This window comes from Lycorma delicatula, chromosome 1 (assembly GCF_047948215.1).
Source record: "Lycorma delicatula isolate Av1 chromosome 1, ASM4794821v1, whole genome shotgun sequence".
NCBI lineage: Eukaryota > Metazoa > Arthropoda > Insecta > Hemiptera > Fulgoridae > Lycorma > Lycorma delicatula.
In genome coordinates this window covers 320,293,123-320,314,738 of record NC_134455.1, presented here as the reverse complement: position 1 = coordinate 320,314,738, position 21,616 = coordinate 320,293,123, and the positions used below count along the sequence as shown (strand labels likewise).

The 21,616-nt window shown below is 30.1% G+C and overlaps 1 protein-coding gene across 2 annotated transcripts in view; it reads left to right on the top strand.

The window, feature by feature from the left end:
• LOC142334182 (oxysterol-binding protein-related protein 6-like) overlaps positions 1 to 21,616 on the top strand; it is a 149,489-nt gene that overhangs the window by 89,320 nt on the left and 38,553 nt on the right. For both annotated transcript variants that reach the window (XM_075381993.1, XM_075381992.1), the window contains 2 exons: positions 4,808 to 5,015; positions 11,683 to 11,921. In XM_075381993.1, coding sequence (XP_075238108.1) covers positions 4,808 to 5,015; positions 11,683 to 11,921 — 447 coding nt within the window. The remainder of the gene's footprint in view (positions 1 to 4,807; positions 5,016 to 11,682; positions 11,922 to 21,616) is intronic.

Genomic DNA, 21,616 nt, shown 5'->3' with positions numbered 1-21,616 from the left:
ATTCTTAATTATGTAATTAAGTTGCTGATCTTTCCAGATTTTATTCAGTCAGTCTTCACTGTGATAGTCAACTAGTTAGATAATTTGGTATTCATATAAATAGAATAAAGGGTAGACTAGACTGTACTAATTAGCGTTTTAACTATTGCTTTAATTCAAAGAATTATCTACAATAAATGGTTATTCAAATGAACCATCTAATAGAAATACTTAAGAATCTTTAAAAAATCCTGAAGTAGATTTTCATTTTGATTGTTTTAGCACTTGAAATGCATGTCTGGTTTTAAATTTTTATTACTTGCAAATGGTTCTTGAACACTCCTCTCTTATAGTTTACAAAAATATAACTGAAAACATAATAATTTTCTGCATTCTGTTAAAATAGAATATATTATGGTAATCATTTCAGTTCTTTATTTATTATTTTATATAGCAGCTGCTAGTTACTATGAGTAAGTGAAACCACAAATTGTAAGTTTGCAGGTAATGAAGTATTATTGTATGTCTAAGCTACAGCTTTATTAAATTAAGATAATATGGACCTGTGATAAAATTTTCTAATATTTGCTTTTTGTAAAATTTAAACTGCAGACATGATGAAATATTAAGTATTTTAATTAAAATATTAAGTTTTAATTTAAAACAAATAAGTAAAAATAATATGTAAGTATTATACTTTTTACTGAAAAAATGTAATTGATCATTGTTCATAATTTTGTTTTTCATGAAAAAAGATTCTGTTAGAAGGAATAGAGTAACGTTTGTTTACATGACAAATAGTCTGAACTGAAATTGTAAAATGAGTTAATAACTTTATAAAAAATTTCTGAAATAACATTTTAAATTGGTGTAAAATAAAATATGAAAAATAACTACTATGCTAAAACATTATTAAAATAATTTTTTTAACAAAATGGGAAAAATGACTAGATTCATTTGAACAGTCATCATCAGTAGGTGCGGAGAAAATATTGTGTGTATGCTTATAAATAAGTGAGAAAATTTTGAAGAAATAACAGTTTGTAATTGACAATTAAATGATATTTACAAAACATTATGAAAGGAATATTTCTGAACTATTTTTAGAATATGTGTAAAAAAAAATACAAACAACTGTTGTTGTAAGGGATTCTACTTGTAAGCATAAAGTTAGCTTAAAAATATGTAAACTGATGGAATCCTCCTTTGAGATGCCATTGGGGGTAATGTAAAACCGTAGTCCTGGTGGGAGATCCCTTTGGGGGTTCCCCACTAGAGGCAAGGCATCACGATTATAGTCCCAGTGGGGAGTTTCCTTTTGGGAACTCCTGATTTGAGTCGTGGCATGAAAAAAGACAAGAGTCCCAGCTGCCTGGGCAGGGCCTTGGGTTTTTCCGAGGTAGTTTGAGGGGAAGGCACCCTGAGAGCTGAGTTTATGCTTAATTGTGTGTCCAGCTCCAAGGGGGGGGGGCCTTACAGATGTATATAAAACTAATGGAATCATTTCAGATTGCCCAATATGATCTAATGGTTTTCTGAGTTGGAGATTTCAATGGTTTAGGTGTTTTTAAGCTAAATTTACACTTAATTGGAATTTCTTAAAATAGCTACAATTCTTTGTATTTTATTTACGGTTATTGAGAAAACAGTATTAGAAAAGCTCTTTTTATAATGTTTTTGTTAATACTTTGAGTGCCACGAGAGTCCAACTTGGATTCACAGAGTTACAGATCTAATGGCCGCATGAGTCGAATGTGTCACCACATGTTAGGTTTAGTTATATGGCCATGTAACTCCGCTTTGGTTTCATAGTTCCTATTAAAACACATGGCAAGTGAAAGAGCATGGCCAGTATGTCATGAAACTGTTATTGGCCTGTTGATAGTGAGTCCACACTGGTGTCACATGGCTATTACTCTATGATAAATGTAATGAAATAATGCAGAATATCAGTATTACAATATGATGTTATTTTTATTGACAAAAACTATACAAAAGCAACTGCAGAAAATCTGCTTGAAAATAAAATATAGATAATAAAATTTCAACTTGAAAATAAAAGAAAATTAACTTTCAAACAAAATATTTATGTACACCAAAAAAACAGTCCAAACAAAAGTGTTTTTCACACACCACACATTTATATTTGGTTTGAGTAGTTTTTCGCATGGCAATCTTCCTGCCTTCGGCCTTTGACTTTTTTCATAACATTTATGACATCGCCTTCTTCCTTGTCTGCCAACATCGACATGGCGGTGAGGTAGGTCTGCTGGTGTCGGAGGAGGAGGAACGTCACTAACGTTGATTCCTGTCAGTTTTTCGACTAATTCTTCTTTGAATATGATGATTTGCATGTTTCCATTTGTAAGCTGATTGTATAAGTATAGCACATTTACTACATTGGTTCCAAGAAACAATTCTACAGCAAGTTTTCTGTACCACTTCACTCCACGTCTCAGAGGTGAGCAATAACTCTTGATTTGGTTTTTTTGACAAGAGGGTAGCATAAGACTATGAAGGGAGGCAATCGGATACCAACATATTTTCGCGGAACGCTAATCAACCGTGGATCATTGTGATGGGAAAAGGTTTTAACTGTTACTGGCCGCGTGAAGCCAATGCGTCACCACACAAAAAAACAATTGCTAAAAAACATATTTTTTATTCAAATGAGTGACAGTTATTACTAATACATTTTTTTTGTGATACTGAATGAAATTATATGAGAGAAAAAAATTGGCCATTAAAATCGTTTTACTTCCTGTATAGGTGGCACTCAACGTGTTTAACATCTGGTATCAAACAGTATTTATTGTTAATATTTAATTAATTTTTTATGTATACTATTTTCTCAGTATGTACTGAGTGAAGATTGTTTGACTAAAAAAGATCATTCCATCTAGTTTTAAATTTTAAGAGACATCCTTTTTAAAAGATTTCTGAGTGTTTTCTAATTTGAAAATTTAATATAAGTAGGTTAGTCAGTTTGCTTTCGTACTTTAAATTTTTATCTGTTTGTAGAAAATCTTTTTATTAACATGCAAGGAGAATTTGTATAGTTAGCAGTTCCATTTGCATGAATATATAGGTTACATCTGCTAATATAATACATTAATTTTGCATCATATGTATTTAATAAATAAATAACAACTATAAGTATTAAATTATTGAAACAATTCCGGAACTCACATTTTGATTTTTTGAAGTTTTGCATGTTATGTATTATAAAAAGAGCACTCTGAAGCCACAATACGTTTTCTTGTTTTCATAACTTTTTAATGAATAAAATAATGAAAAACAGCAATCAGTAATGTGATTAGAGATTTGAAGAAAAAGGTTCTTAGAATGGAAATGAAAAAATATTAATGATTTAATATGATTATCAGTAAATTCTATTAATCTTAAATATTTAAAAAAATCTTTAATTAAAATTTTTTTAACCATTTATACTATTCATTAGTTTAAAGAATATTAACACATGTTTAATCAACCACAGTAAATTTGGTTTAAGGTGAAATTTACTATGTTAACTGTATCTGTAAAACTTAGCTGAGACTTCAACTTAAAATATACTGCAGTTTATTTAAATAAAAAAAGATTTTCTCTATTTTTAGAAATTTTGCTATTTTTTTATTAATATTGATTTTAATATCTACGTGATGTTTATGAATAATGCTGTAAAGGAAATTTGGAGAATTTTAAACAATTTTTAGTTGAAATTATTGCAGATAATAATACAATAATTATGTATACTAATCTTATTATTTTTTTATATATTTTACCAAATATATAAAATTCAACACATTAGAAAAAATGGAAATTTCACTTTATGACAAAAATTTATAAAAATCAAAAATCAAAAATGTTTAAATTATAATCCTGATATTTTTTACAATTTTATTTTAATACCATAACATTTAATTAAATATAATATGCAGTCTCTGTGGATTCATTTGATTTCTCCTATTACTTTGGTATAGATGTCAAACATCCATTGCATAATATAGGTTTGCCAGCATGTTAAAAGTTATTGTTAGTTATACATTTAAAATAAATTGTTTTTCTACTGATTCAAATGACATTGCATGTCTTGTCTAGAAAAATCATTTAATATAAGTTACATTTTATCTGAAAATGATTTGTTTTCATTTATTGTTTTGTAAATTGAGACATTGTTTTTATTTAGTTAATAATATAAAGTTGTATTTTATTTAATATTTTTATAAAAAAATTTTTAATTTTATATAATATTATTTTTTTATATAAAGGGACTACGATCTTACTACCATTGGATACCATTGGAGATACCACCATTCCTCCAATGGTATCTCAAAGGAGGATTCCATTAGTTTACATATATTTATAAAAAAAATAAGGGGTATTACAGAAATGAGCATTTTTTTTGGGTGACCAACTGAAAATATAAACAACCCTTCATACACCTTTAATAGATGGTTTATATTTCTACTTGTAGAATTTTTTTTAATCCTTTTGCATTTTAATTAGAAGTTGAAAAAAAAAAATAATCATCAGCATTCTCTGACCTTCATTTAATAATTAGTACTCTAAATATTAATGTATAATTGCACAGTAACTTAGTAAATAGAAAGCAAAGTGATACTTCACAACAAAAAAATCTCCTGAAAAATCTTGTAAATTTAAATTTCAGTTATGTGATATTTTAGTAAAATAAAGGATCTTTTCTGTTCTCTTATTTTGTATAGTTATTATAGATCAGTAGAACAACTTTGTTTTAATCAAATCTGTATAAAAAATAAAATACATGATATTACTTATTATTTTTTATGTTACTAATATGTTGTTACAGTCATGTTCATTTACTGGTGGCTTGTCCACATCACCTGCGAGCACAGCACTATCTTGTAGTAATCCTTCGCTTACAACAGTGACTGCTACTTCACAGCGTCCCCAGTCTTTGCCTGGTCACTGTACTGATCACCATCAACACCTACTCCCGGTAGCAAGCACACCCGATACTCAACTCCACTCTGATTTCACAATACTGGCCAAAGACAGTCAGTATGAATTACCTTGTTAATAATATGTGTATATGTATGTTATAGATAAGCACTAATTATTGATACACTGTTAGATGGTAATTTTTCTAAAAATATAATTTCAGTTTTTTTGAGATATCATTTATTAATGTTATGTGTTTATGTGCTCGTATGTTTGTTAATGTTAAGAGGTTGGTACTGTCTTCATTACATTTTTTCACTAATAGGCAAAATTATTTTCTTTACTACATAGCATTAATGGTTTTGTTTAAGCATCTCTGTTATCTAATAATTGAAGTAAAAGAGCCTTTATTTTTGAAGTTGCATTTGTCATTTGTTGTTAAAATTGTTACTTGTAGCCTGAAATTCTTAAATGCAGTTTGAAATTGTATGTATTTAGGAATATTAAAAACTTATATTATCTTCACCTAATCTGTGTATAACTATAGAAATTTATTATTAGAATTTATATCAAGAGTCCATTATTGCAGGAATTAACTATAACTATACAACTAGTTTGATTCTCACTATAGAGGGTAAAAATTTATGTTGTGTAATAAATAATAGGCCTATAATCTAGTCATTTCTGTTTATTCTTAAAATTATTAGGTATTCATTGTTCAAATTATTAATTGAAAATCATCATAACTACTTTATTCATTATTGTACTTAGCACTTAACTTTTACTTCAATAACCAAGCTGTACGTTTGACATATTCTTTTGGCAGAAACTAAAATGAGTTTAATGGGTTTTTTGCTAAGATAGAAATTCAGTTTGAATTTAAATAAGAATAAAACAAAGTTAATGTAATGTAACAGAAAAAAAAGAATAAAGAATTAAGATTAATGTAAATAGTATACCAAAAGTGGGAGAATTTTGTTATTTAAGTAGTAAAATTACAAATAATGAACACAGTAATGCAGACATCAAAAGTAAATTGCCCTAAGCAAGGGGAGATTTCATTCAAAAAATAAAAATAAATACTAATCTAAATCAAGTATCATACATGGATCAAATAATTAGAAGGAAGAAATTTATGAAAATATTTTTGTGGAGTGTAGCACTTCGTAGTAGTGAAAAATGGACAATAGAAAAAAGAAAGGAAAATAATTAAGACTTTTCAAATTTACCGTTGTAGAAGAATATTGAAAAATAGTTAGGCTAATAAAATTTGAATTGAGTAGATCTAAAAATGAATAGCGCAGGGGAAAACAGCTAATTGATGTTGTATGATGCAGTAAATATGTTAATGTTAAAAGATAGTGCACAGCAGAAATGAATGGAGGTTACTTTAAAAATAACCCTTGTATACAAATATAGTGAAATCTCTCATGGTGATCACCTCTATAAGATGGGTAATTTGTTGGATGTGTAATGTTGGGTAATTTTAATGAAAGGAATTTTTTTTGTACTTACAATTACATTTTTTATTAAAAGCATTAATTTCCTAAACTTTTAGTGAGAATTATTGCGGCCATGCCGACACACCTTTAAGAAATTATTACAGTCACACCAACAGTTATGTTCTCTAAGGCAACCAACCACCTCTACAAAAGACCAAAATCATCTGCAACTGGGGCTGGTTGACTTAGGTAGATTTCACTGTATTTATTATATTTTACTAGAATTACTGTCTACAAAATCTGAAGTAGAATCACATACATTACATTACATCTTTACATTACATTACATCTTTACATTAGCATTTTTGGTTATCTATTTCTTCATTTTATTCTTTCACATAAATATTACTTTATTTTAAAATAAAATAGGATAATAGTAAATCCAAATAATTATTTATAAAGTATTCTGAAACATTTATCTAAATAAAAACATAAACTGTTGAATGAATACGCAGAACAAAAACTGATGTCATTATATTTAATTACAAAAGCAATTAACCTGGTAATACATCTAAAAGATAACTTTTTATCATATTTTACTGGCACCTAGCAATGGAAATATTGTGAGGAATGTAGTTAGTTTGTATAGTTTTATCTTGTGAGATAAATAAAAGTAATTTTAAATTTTACTCGTCAAGTGATACAAATTATTCATAAAATACTTTCTTGATATCTGGATTTTTGAGGGTTAAAAAACATAATGTAGTTTACACTTTACTGTATATTGGATACATTTACTGATATGTGCATTAATGATAAACCATCATGAATGTCATATAAATGAAAACATGAGTAAAAAATGCATACCCATTTAAGTTTTATTGTATAAAAAGTCTTCCTGGGAAAAACTGTATGAGAACTTATTTTCACTTAATGTAAAAAGAAATTAAAAAAAATCAATACATTTTAATTTATGAATTTGTTTTATTTATTTTATTATTCTCTTGATACATGGAATTTTGTAGTTTGAAAAATTTAGGGGGCAGTTTAACTGTAATTGGGTTTTTGGGTGAATAAATAAAATTGATAAACTTTATTCATTTTTTTATACAACATTAAGTACAAATTTTCTCTGGTGTTATTTTAATGAAAAGTGAAGTTAGAGAAACTAATATTTGATTCTTTACTTGCGTAGATAGTTACAGTCACGTAACTATTATTCTCATGAATATTATTTGCAGTTGTTAAAAGGTATACAGCAATCTTTTTGTAGTTAAAACTACATTACTTAATACTTTAATTATTTCAGTCTTATAATGACCAGTACTAGAAATGTTTTGTTTGTTTTAATTGATAATATCCCTACATAAGCTTGAAGCTTATGCACTGATATCTAGTTATATAGTGATACTAGCATCCCCGTCGCGGCTTCGCTCGCTAAATATATGTTTGCTTGTCTTTCTCATCGTAGTCAATTGGTTTTTTTATTTTATGTTTTGTAGTTAAGTAACCCAGAGGTTGGTGCAGCCTGTCGTGTCACATATACAGTAATAATGGCAGGGGCTGTGATGGTAGAGTCATTGTCGCACTTCTTAAAAAATTAAAACCCAGTAAAACCCGAAAACTGTTTTTAGATATTTTGTCACAGATGTTCATCACGTTGTTCTCGAGATTCTTGCCTACGAATTTCTGCTGTTCTGATTCGTTGAGCTGCATTTCTTGCTGCAATTTGTACTTCCGATTCATGAGCTCTCTTAACACACATGTGTTGTGCATCTTTGCTACACGCATTGTTAAGGTTAGATTTTTTCTGTGGCATTATACTGAAATTGAAAAAAAAATTGATAATATTTATTATTTAAATAAATAAATTAGACAAAATGAATGAATGAATGAATTAACAATTATCAGATTAAAAAATCAAAATAAAATAAAAAGCAAGCAAGAAATACTTACACATTTTTAGGTGGTATGAAGACAAAAAGTTTTATCTATGAAGGTATCTTCATAGGTATCTATGAAGTTTTATGTTATTATTATTATTTTTCTGTTAAAAATTATAATAATATCCAAAGGATACAGTGCGCAATTATAACACAATAAACAGTATAATTATAAAAATCATTTATGAAAAATTAAAATAGTACGGTTATGTCGTGAACATAAACAAATATGACATGGAATAGAATGTGTTATCTAGAAATCGAAATAACGCCATCTATCGGATGTCTACACAACCTAGATGTCAAACGATGTTAGAGAGTTGTATTAATGAAATAACTTTCACCGCCATCTATTAGGAATTCATAGAACTAACCATTAAATACACATTATTGTCGTATAATAAACATTTAATTTACAATAACAAATATTGAGGTCAATAATTGAGATAAAAACTATCCTACCTTCTAAGTTGGACCAAATTACAGATAGTTATGAAAATTTGACCAAAATCGGTTCAGTAGTTTCGGAGTTTATCCCCAACATACATCGTGACACAAGGTTTTTGTACATATAAGATAGAAATGGAATTTTGTTATGAATGAAAAATGCCATGCCTGACTGGGATTTGAACCCAGGATCTCCGGATGAAAGGCTGAGACACTACCACTCTGCCATGTATTTGTTATCATTAAAATTAAAGCCTATGCAATGTTTCACACTGTTTGTACTTTGTGCAAGTTGACATCTATTCTTTGTCTCGTCATCACTACTTATTAAGGATTCAGTGTCATATATTTTTTGGGCATTAGCACTGTCTTCTTGAAATAATAATTTCTTACTTTCTTTTAAAACAAAAAAGTAGAATTTGTTTGAAGTTTGTATATGTTCTGAGAAAAAGTTTTGTTGACCAATTCAGAACCTTCTGTGGTATTCAACAGAAAGTCTAATTAGTTTTTATAATTTTCTGTTGACTTTGTGTAATTGCTAACTCTTTTAAAAAAAATCTAATATTCCGTGTCCATAAACATAATATTTGATCAAATCAAAGTCTGTTGTATCATTTTTTAGAAACTTAAAAGTTAAAAATGTTTAGAAAGTTTTTCTTCTTTAAATATGGTATAATTTTTTCAAATATGGTATAATTTAACAAATTAAATTCTAGGATTTATTTTCTTTTTGTTTCCTGTATTCATTCTATATAAAATAACACTTATGTTATAGGGTGTTGTAATTATTATTTGTATCATATTTTACACGTTCAAATCCCAGTCAGGTATGGGAATTTCACATGCTGCGAAATTGTCATTCATCTTATACTCTGAATCAATACCTAAGGGTGGTTGAGGAAGCTAGAAAAATAAAACATATCTGTAGTAGTTATTATTGAGTCATTATAAATTGACTAGATTGTTCCAGCAAGAATTTTGACAAAAATACAGAGGTCAGAATTTATATGAAATTTGAAAGTTAGTATGTTTAGCAAGCATGTCTTATCAGATTTTAATGTGTTTATATGCAAATAATAAAAGTTGATGACAGCTTGTATAGATTTCACAACAGTATATGTGAGTATGCTGTAACAGTAATAATATATGCTGCGAGTGAGTGAGTGAGTAAATGTGTGCTGTGAGTCTTCAGCAATATCAATTGGGGTGCTGATCAGTCATGTATGTTGTGTTTCTACTACTCCTCGGTTCATTCCCATCTGGATTATGGTTGTGTCGCCTACGTTTCAGCGCGTTATACCTTGCTTAAATGCTAGATGCTGTACATCACGCTTTCCTTTGGCTTGCTATGGGTGCCTTTAAATCAAGCCCTGTCATCAGCATCCTTATTGACTGCAATAAGCTGTCACTTTGGGATGAACAGAACTAGCTATTGGCATCTTGTTTTTCCTGCCTTCAGGGACAGCCAAATCACCTGGCTTTTGACGCAGTTCTTGGTAATACTTATTTTTGAAGAGGACCGTCCATCTTGTACTGCACCTTATAAATGTTGACGCACCTTTTTTTTTCCTATTTATTCGTGTTCATATCCTCCGTGGACAATCAACCTTATAAATTTTATGTTTGACCTCGTGAAATACAATAAAGAATCAACTCCACCTGTTCTCTTTCAGCAAATTTTTCACCATACTCTCTCCGAGGTAAACCCGGACGCAGTGGTATGTACGGATGGATCAAAACAGAACGATACCTGGCTGCGCGTTTGTTGTTAGTGGCCGAACCTACATGTTTGGTCTCCACAGTCTTTTGAGTGTGTTTACTGCTGAACTGTACCTTACACATAAGGCTTTAACCCTAAGTATTGTCATATCCTTATTTGCAGTGACTTGTGTAGTGCTCTCCAAGCCTTAGAAATTTTTATTCTAGGCATCTATTGTCACCAAAATTTACAGTGCAATCATCGTAGTTCAATCAATGCAGTTGAACCATCGCAACACACAAGTGAGTTTCTGCTGAACCACATACAGATTCTGGGTAATGAACGTGCAGATGCCGCTGCAAAAGAGGCATGTAGTCAGCCATCCTTCACTACCCACGTTACTACATCAAACTTTATTAACCATGTCAAACATATACTTCATATGAGGTGGTAAGGTGACTGGATTGCCACGGTAGATAAACTTCGATATGTCAAAGATACTGTGTTGCCATGGGATTCCTCTCACAGAAAATTTCACCAAGAGGAAGTGGTCTCTGCCAGTTTTGTATAGGACAGAGAGATACTCACAGGTGCCTGATGTCAGCAGAATATGAATTGATATGCGTATGATGTAAGTGCCGCTTGACTGTGCCACACCTTTCTGGATTGCATACGTTAGGCGGCCTTGCGTCGTAAATTTAAATTGCCCAGGTATTGATGAAAATTCCTGGGCAACAGTAATGAAGTTTTGGACCAGGTATTTTTATTTCTTTGTGCACACCTTTTAATAGTGTCTTTAAATTTGTTTTTACTTAGTATTCGGACTGTTTTTGTGTTGTAAAATTTTAGTTTAAGTTTTTTATTATTTTCTTTGTTTTTAGTATTTTAGTTTGAGTTTAATTTAGTTTTTAGATTTCTACTTTAGTTTATTATTTTCTTTTAATTTCATTGTTTTATTTTAATATTCCATATTTTTTTCCAGGCGATGGTAACACGAAAATATTTTTCGCCCAAAACATTAACATTTAGACTACGTTTTTTTGTTGTTTTTATATTTCATCTTCAGTTGATAATGCCGGAGTGTTTTTCGTCCAGCAAAAACTCATAAAACTTATATTTGTGTGATTTGTTAGTCATATTACCTAAAAACTTATATAATATTTGATATTTATGTTTTCTTTGTCTGGATTGTCATTACAAAAGAAATATTACCTCAGTATTAATTCATATTATTAAATCTATTTTGTTACAGTTCACAGCAGTCTAAAGTCTATTTTATATACACTTACAACGGAAAGAGATAGACTGAAAGCTGCCCTGGATATGGATGTTAGTGGCGTTGCTAGCAGTGGTACTGGTGGTAACACTGCATCTGTTGTTGTAGCAACATTACGTCAAACTCTGCATCAGACGTTGCAGCAGAATGCTGAACTCAGAGCTAGACTTAATAGGATTCATGAAACTTCTGATTTATCTGATGTTTCAGAAGCAGTATGTATTTATTTTAGCTCTTTTTCTTTAGTTTATTCATGTTGATTGCATGTCACTAATTTTAACTTTGTAGATTTTTAATTTCTGAACTTTCATAAGAAATTTAGTATTAAAAATAAAACAACTGCATTAATTTAATTTTAAAGACCTTTTTTAAATTCATTGTCTTAATGTGTGTCCTCTTCTCTTCTGATCAAAGGTATCAGAGGTAGATTATTTTTCATGTTTCCTGGATAGGTAAGCAGAATACCTTTTATTAGATATAATTTGATTTTTAAGAAGAGGAAAACTTGCTTAGGGCTAGCACTAAGCAAGGCTTAGTTGCATATCTAGATCTGCAATTAGTGGATGCTTCCTTTGCTGCCACTAGGTTTTTATTTTGTCAAAAAGTACTTCATAAAACTGTTTCGCTGGCCACACTGTTGTTAGTTCACTGTTGTTTGACCTTGCGAAACAGTGTATTAAAATGAGTGTAGTAATAAAAAATCCTGCCAGTGATTAGATTTCTGAATGCAAGAGGAAAAGTGAGATAATAGTGCTTTGAGTTTAAGGAAATCCTTTCAGATATACACCACAAACAGAGAATTGGCAGGCCTAGTATTCAGACTGATAATCTTGTTGAATGTGTGAATGCAAAAGTGAGAAAAAAATCTTTGCTTATGATTAGAAATCTTTCTCTAGAATTTCCTGAAGTTTCAAAGACAATGTAGTTGAGGATTGTTACTTACATTTTAGGCCATTGAAAACTATTTACACAATGGATGCTGAAAAATGGATAAGTGTTATCATCCATTGATACACAATAAGTGTTGACAAAGATCACAGAATGACATTTGCATTTGCTTTTCTTGACTGCTTTAATTATAAGGGAGATGAATTTTTTCCCATATCATCACTGTTGATGAATTGTGGATTTCAACATCAATGCCAAGATGAAACAACAATCTGTGCAGTGATGTCATTCCAGTTCACCTGAGTCGAGAGTTCTAAGGTTCAGATCCTTGTAAAGTAAGTTACTTTTATACGGATTTGAATACTGGGTCATGGACACTAGTGTTCTTTGGTGGTTGGGTTTCAATTAACCGCACATCCCAGAAATGGTCGAACTAGACTGTGCAAGATTACACTTCATTTACATTCATACATATCATCTTCATTCATCCTATGAAGTAATATTTTATGGTGGTTCTGGAGGCTAAACAAAAAAGAAAGAAGTTTACCTAAACCGAAATAATTCAAACAAGCCCAGTTGAAAAAAAAAAAATCTTGACCACTGTATTCTGGGACCAAAGGGTATGCTTTTGATTGATTTCATGAAACCTGGAACATACATCTCATCACAAATCTACTGTGAAATACTTTCTAAACTGCATCATGCCATTCAAAACCAACGACAGGAAATCCTGAGATCAAGAATTGTTCTTCTTCACAATAATGTATGCTCACACGTGGGTGCATGCACAATAGAAGCAATTCAAAAATTGATCTCATGCCCAATGTCTATCATCACTCACTTTCTACACTTGGCTTGCATCTTAACGATTCTGGGAAAATGAAAAGTTGAAAATCTCTGAGCAAAATTGGCTACTTTCAGGGGTGGAAGTTTATGCAATGGTATGAACAAGCTTGTTTCATAAAGTATTAAGAAATAAATGGTGATTATGTAGAAAAATAAAGTAAATATGGAACTATTAGGAAACAATTAATTTTTCATCTTTTGAACTGCTATCATTTTGTTACTGATGTGCCTTTACTTTTAAATCATGCCTTGTATAATGGAAACTGCGGGAAGGACAAATTTGTGTAGTTTTAGGTCAATGTTGACCCAAGTTTTCAAATTAAGTGGTACACTTGTTTTCAAGAACTAATTTATTTATTTCTTAATGCCACTTCTGAAATGTACACACGTTACCAGTTTTTTAAAAGCAATATAGTAATTTTATTTTTAATTTAAATAAAGAACTTAAAGTTTTTCATTTAAATCACTTCATAGTAAATGCAGATAATGTACATAATACATTATGTAGATAATATCAGGAATGGCTAAGTGTGTTAATCCACAGGCATAAGAAAAGGAACTGCCTGAATATCTATCGAAAAAAAATTAAAGAAAACCTTAATTGGAACAGCATAAAAATATAAACATCAACCAAGTATTTGCTTCATAATATATTCATTGAAAAATTGGTTGCAGACCATTTTATATTTGGATGTATATCGTACAACTAATTATCTGTTTAATATATTCAAGTGCTTTCATAAATAGTTTTTTCTACGTGTACCTTTATTACAAAATAAAATACCTTAGTTTATCTTATCTATGACTAGTTCATCTCTTAATGAAATTCTGCCACAATATCTCTTCTTTTGGTCTTAAAACCCCTTATTTTCAGATTTTATTAGCCACATAATTTTCATTATGTTTTTGTAACAGCATATTTCAAATACCTCTTTAATTTTTTTTTCTGCTTTTTCTACTTTCCATGTTCCACTAACATAAAACACTACTCTCCACACCCATATTTCAAAAATGTTTTGCTCATTCTTTGATATGCAGATTTCTTTTATGGATCGAAATGCCTTGGTTATGCCAGAATTAACCGTACTTTTTAATTTTACAATTTATATTAAAATTCACACTCTTTAGGTATATTGTTACAGTGTTCGCTATATTATTGTAAATCCACATTACCTTCCTTCCTGCCCCATTTCACTACATTTTTGTACTGTATTCAGAGTTTTCTTTCAGTCCCTATTATTCTTCTACGTAGAAGATGAAAGGAATCAGGGGCAGACTGCACCTTTGCCATACTTTCTGAATCACAGATTGCTTTTTTATTTTTTACTCATCTAAGTATCACCTGGTTTAAATATATTTAAATAATGTTTTCCCTACATTTAAATCAAATAGAAAAAAGATTAAACTTTTTTCCATTCTACATTATTTGTTTTGTCTACATCAGCAAATAGCATTAGATAGATAGTTTTATTATTTTTTTAAGTCTGTTTTCTGAGATTCTTTTGAAATTCTGAAGGTCAGAATGATGGCCTCTCTTGTGTACCTTTTTTTGGAAACTTGACTAGTTTTCATCTAACACATCTACTACATATTTTATTTATTTGTAAATTATTCTCACAAATATTTATAATACATTGGACTAAACTGATGTTATGATAGTTGTTATATCTCACTCCAGTTTCATAAAATTTTGATACTTATATATCAACTTAATATACTTCTCCCAGACAATATATTAATTTTGCTTCATGAAATTCTCATGTATTTTTGTTCAAATATTTATTATCTTAAGAGCTCTTCAAATTCAGATTTTTGTATGCAGTCTCTTCTGAAATAATCATAATTTTTTCTTTCTTAAGTACTTTATCAATGTTCTTCCTTCACTATATTTCTATGTATTTCTTTCACTTACTTACTAACTCTTTCTTATCTCTGTAACAGATTTTCATTATCATCTATGATATCAATCCACTTTGGTTTTTGGTTACCTTAATTTTTTTTTTTGCTTCTACCTTTTTCAGTAGTTCTATTTTTTTCAATGATATAATCTCATTACATTACGCCTTCAGTTAGTCCTTTCTTTACTACTTTGCATTTTTTAGTAATTTTAATTCTTACGAGAAAAATATATCCGTTAAGTTTTCTGGTATCATATTTACTGTGCTCTTCTATCAGTTCCAGCATATTTGTTGATATCAATTGTTTTCAGTCAACTGTTAATTTCTGATATAACATTTCGTATCCTGCCTTAATGTAAATTTATCCATTTATTTTTAACTGAATTTTCTGTTGTCATAACTAATGTCTTCATATAATATGATTAGTTCAAATTTTAATTACCCATTTTCCATTTTAGTCTGCCTGAATCCATCTTTTTGTTTCCATTTTTCTTTAATTTTCAAAAATTTAATATTCGCCACCATTACTGATTAGTGGTCAGTCATTGTCATTGTCACTGACAATGACATTGTCTGTACATTTTGCAGGCAATAATTTGGTTCTAAAATTTCTGTTTATCATTGTTTAATTTATTTTATATCTATGTGAGTATTTTCTTCTGTGATTTTTTTTTAATAATTTGTTCATTTATAAAGAGTACAAAATTCTAAAAACTTATAGATCCTTTACAATTTTTTTTTTATGTAGTTTGTAATTTCCTTTTTTACTTCTTTTACTGTATCTCCTATTAATATCAAGTATTCATATCCTGCTCATATTTGAATAAATCTTATATTTCTTCATAAATGTTTTCTGTCTCTTATGGTGTAAAAATTTGTACTATTGTTGTAGGTTTAGGCTTAGAATTTATTGATTAAAATAATTTTCTCATTTTATTTTTGAAATAATATACTCTTTGCCCTGTATTCTTATTCATCATTATTTCTATTGCTACATTATCACTTTTTAGTATTGTGTTTAACTGACTGATTAGAAATCTTGTTTATCTTTGTATTTCACTTCTTTTATTCCTATAAATACATCATATCATTAAGTTATCCAGTTATGAATCTAAATTATACAGTTTACCACTTTTATTTAAAATTCTAGCATTCCTTGTCCTGTTTCAAAAAATTTCATGATTCTTGTTACTTTCTGGTGATCACTTCTTATGTGATTCTCACTCAGGTGGGTAACTGGCCATTTTGTTCAACAGAAATACATCTTAATCAGTAGTTGAAGTTTAGAACCGATTTTTGTAGTTCCTTTCAATCTAACCCCATTCTAAACAAAAGCAGATGGGGATCATTTAATAATAGTGTATATGGTTTGTATAGTATTGCAACATCCTTTGTTTTATCTTGATTATAAAATAAGCTTCTTATGTTTTCAACTAGTGTCCTTTGTATGTATCTCCAGTAAGCATAACACCCACTCATGTGACATTCCAGGAGTTTTCCATCTGTCTTTGCCTGGAGTATCCAGATAGTCTGATTTCTTACTAATGGGTGCTAATGAAGTCAGTTAGTGGGAGGGGTGTGCATTAAGAATCATGGCTTTACATAATGTGACAGATGGGTACTGCCATATTTTTGTTCAGATTGTTCAACATTAGTATTAAACAACATTGTAAAATGCTTCTTAGTGCAGTATGTTGATTATAAAGTAATATAGTAATTGATTATATAGTTGAATGTAGTAGTTGATTATATAGTAATCTCTCACTTCTCTAACCATCGCTTTTCTCCTGCAGCTGATCATCATTGCACTTAACTCCCTCACAAGCCTATAATACATAAAAATTTTTCCTTTTTTTATATCTATAAATATAAACTCCCTCTATGAATCATAAGACCTTGCTGTTGGTGAGGGAGCTTGAATGCTGAGTGATGAGTAGCTGGACTGAAGGTGCAACCATATTGGAGAGGCATCTGTTGAGAGCCAGACTAAGGAATTATTCCTGAAAGAGGGCAGCAGCTCTTTCAGTAGTTGTTAAGGGCATAGGTCAGGACGACTTAAACGGCCATATCAACATCACTCAGTCCTCTTGAGTACTGCGCAGCTGAAAGCAATGGAGAACTACAGCTGCTTTTTTTCCAAGAAAATGTTGCTCTCTGCATTTTCATATAGCAATGATGGAGGCGCCTTCCTTGGTAAAATATTCTGGTGGTAAACTAGTCCCCTGTTCAGATCTCTGGGTGGGGACTACTAAGGAAGGGGTCACCAGAAAATTAAAAAATAACATTCTACGAGTCGGGGCGTGGAATGTTAGAAGTCTAAAAAAGGTTGGTAGGTTAGAAAATTTAAAGAGGGAAATGGATAGGATAAATATAGATGTAGTAGGATTTAACGAGGTTCGGTGGGAAGAGGAAAACGACTTTTGAAGGTGATTTTAGAATAATTAACTCGGCTTTAATTAATGGGCAAGCAGGAACAGGTTTTGTAATGAGCAAGAAGATAGGAAAGAGAGTAGAGTATTTCAAAATGCATAGTGATAGAATCATTGTAATAAGGATAAAATCGAAATCTAAACCAACAATGATTGTTAACGTCTATATGCCTACAAGTGTCCATGATGTTGATGAAGTAGACTGTGTATACAAAGAAATTGACGAAGTAATTAAACACATAAAAGGAGATGAAAATTTAATAATAGTTGGAGAATGGAATGCAAGCATTGGAAAAGGCAAAGGAGGAAATATAGTGGGTGAATACGGGCTGGGCAAAAAGAATGAAAGAGAGGACCGACTTATAGAATTTTGCACGAAGTACAATGATGATCGGAGTACCTGAGAAGAAAAGATTAGAAGCTTTTGAAATGTGGTGCTATAGGAGAATGTTAAAAATCAGGTGGATGGATAAAGTACAAATGAAGAGATGCAAATAGATGAAGAAAGAAGCATTTGGAAAAATATAGCTAAAAGAAGAGACAGACTTATAGGCCACATATTAAGGCATCCTGGAATAGTCGCTTTAATATTTGAGGGTCAGGTAGAAGGAAAAAATTGTGTAGGGAGGCAATGTTTGGAATATGTAAAACAAATTGTTAGGGATGTGGGATGTAGGGGATATACTGAAATGAAACGACTAGCACTAGATGGGGAATCTTAAAGAGCTGCATCAAACCAGTCAAAATGACTGAAGACCAAAAAAAATAATTATAAAAACTGTTGTAGAATTTTATTATTTCAGTTAAAATCTATGTTATCATCAGATTTTCTGATATTAACATTTCCATTTTGTTACCTTAAAGTGAGTCCACTCTTGTATCTGTATATGTGTTATTTTTCTATCATGTTATTAATGAAGTTCCTGTTAAAAGTGATAACATTTTATCAACTTGTGTAATTCTTATCATGTGCACAAGGCACAATTACACATAGTTGCATCATTGCCGTAAGTGGTATGGACTATATCAATGTTGACAACAGAAAGTTCATCTACAGTAATCATTAGGTGAGATATGATTTGAAGATAAAAATATATGAAAGACTTCCTTCTTATCTGTTTTCATAAACAACTTTGTTAAAACATAATTATAATAGTATATTGTTATTATTATCAATCAGAATCTCATGTGGTTATCTTAGATTATCCTTCTGCTGAATATCATGATTTAAAAATTATTTGTATTTCTGGATTAAAAATGGTTATTAAATTGCAAGATATATGAACTATAAAACTTTCTTGTTCATGTAAAAAAGCAGTTACAAATTAAATGTAGCAACTCGTTTATTTTCATAATCGAATATTTTTACAACATAAACCAATATTACACATGATAACTCATACTATATATTAAACAAGATAATATTAAAAAAAAATTATTGAGCTAATATTACTTCAATTTATTTGTGTTTGTTTAGAAATAAGTATCAGTTGAATTAACTGAGAACTGTATGTAATCAATTGTTGAGCAATGTTGTATTTGTAATATTTAATTAGCTGGAGTCAGTTAAAAAAAATAAGTTTAATACTTTATTTCAACAATATTTATTGACATTTTCTACACTTTTGCTCATTCCCCATAGTGCAAGTTCCTGTGCTGTAAGTTAACAGAGATCCACCTCTGCTAACACTAGAACAAAGAAGTATATTAAAAAAGCAATGATGATAACAACATTAGCCAAAAGTAAATAATCAGCCTCCATTGCTAATCAACTGGCTAAAATTATTAGTAGTTATGTGATCTGAAGAGCATGTTTTAAAATTTTTAATGATCCATATTCATTATTCTCATTACATGTTTAAGAGAAAACATAAATGAATGTACAACCCACTGTAATTAGTAGATCACATTGTACTTCAAATGCAGGGCTTGGACAGATTAAGGTTTTTTTTTTATAAGACTATTTACGTGTGATTGATATATTCAGTACATATATTGCAATTTCAGGCATTCACAAGTCTAAATTTATCAAAAACTGCAATACCAGTGTTGCTGCTGGGTTGGAATCTTAGGATGTGAATGAGCCTGTACAATCATCAAAGGAGACTTGTACTCGCTATCCTTCCTGGAGTGTTTAATCAATTTTGATTACACGTGACTTTTTGAAATGTTTAACATTGTGGAAAAAGTTATCCTTTCTGCTAAAAGTTAATTAAGGACAACCTAAATAACTTGTCTCAGTCTGTTATAGCCTTGCAGTGCTTCATGCTATATTATTATATTATGTTAACCGTTTATAGGATAAGATATAAGATTTAAGAAAAATAAGATATATGCAGGAGGTACATGAGTTTCTCATATAATGTAGTAATCTTCCACATGGTCTCTAGATTCCTGTCATTAATGATTCATCATATTCTTGTGTTTCCTTTGCTTGATTTTAGCAAAATTTTATTTGAAATTTAGAGTTGGCTGTGTGATGGATGGGCAATGATATGGTAAAAATAAATTGCCTGAATTTTTAAGTCTTTAATTAATGTGTGCACTTAAGTGTTGAAAAACTATTTTTTTTTTTTTTTAAGAAAGCCATTTAGACTGTCATCTGGATTACGTTCAGTTTGTGTATGCTTTTGTTTTTTAATTTTATTTATTTTTTTATTTGTCTCGTTAGTGATTTCCTTGTGATGAATTTACTTTATTAATCTTTTTTTGGTTTCTATGAGTTTCCTGTATAATTTATTATATTTATTATTTTATCTTTGTCCTTGTGCCTACATTTATTTTTGGCTACATCATTGTCTAACAATTACTTTTGTTTTGTTTTATTTATCTTGCTTTTTATTATGATTCTAATATAGGTATGAAACCTTAGGCGCATGGGACCAATCATAGTTGGTTTTTCTAAGAATACTTAGGTTCATTATGTAATCAGTCCTTTTAGTGTTCAAGGGCTGAATATCAGCTATATTTCAGTGGGCTTAGTGTGCCACTTTATAAGTCACATGACATGGTATACATATAACAATGTATATTCAGCTCAGTGAAGACGGCAGCCATTCTTTCCTCATTTTCTTAATAAGCTGGAATCAAATGCTTCGTGTTGTAGTTTCAATCTCCTTCTTCAATGCTTGACTTCTCTGACCACTCAGTGGCCAACATCAAGGACACCTCTCTGAGGAGTTGTCATTCTGTGTACAAAAAAAAAAGAAAAAGGAAATGTACTAAAGAGTATAAGTTAGGCCAAAGAACATCAGGTTGATTCTCTAAAATTATACTTCAAAATTCAAAACTTTACATCAGAACGTTCAAATGGCCACTAACAAGTAATATGAGTTGATGAGAGTATGCCAAGAGCTTCAGCCACATTGGTAATTTCAGAACAAGGCTTTATATCAAAAACTATTCAATTCTTCAAAATTCCAAATTACAATTTAACAGAGCTTTTTTGTCTACAAAATCACCAAGGGAGGAGAGGTGTGGCAATTTTCTAAAACACTCATTAAAATGCAAATCATTGAAAATTTCCTACTCTGTCAACCTTGATTTCTGTGCAGTCAAAATCTAAACCAAGTTGCACTGAAAAGTGATAATAGTAGGTTTGTATAGATCACCGCTGTCCAACCCGGGGCCTGCATATGCCATGGCGCCCTTCATTTTGTCTTTTGTTACCCGTGTTCATCTGCCAATTTTTAATATGAATTCACATTTCAAAATAACATTATATTTTACATCTTAAAAAAAATGTAAAAAATACATTTTAGTCATTATATTTTCCAGTAGTTCAACAGAAGTAATTCTTCCAGCCTTTATAACACATATTCATTTCTTTGTCATTGTTGTTGACAAATT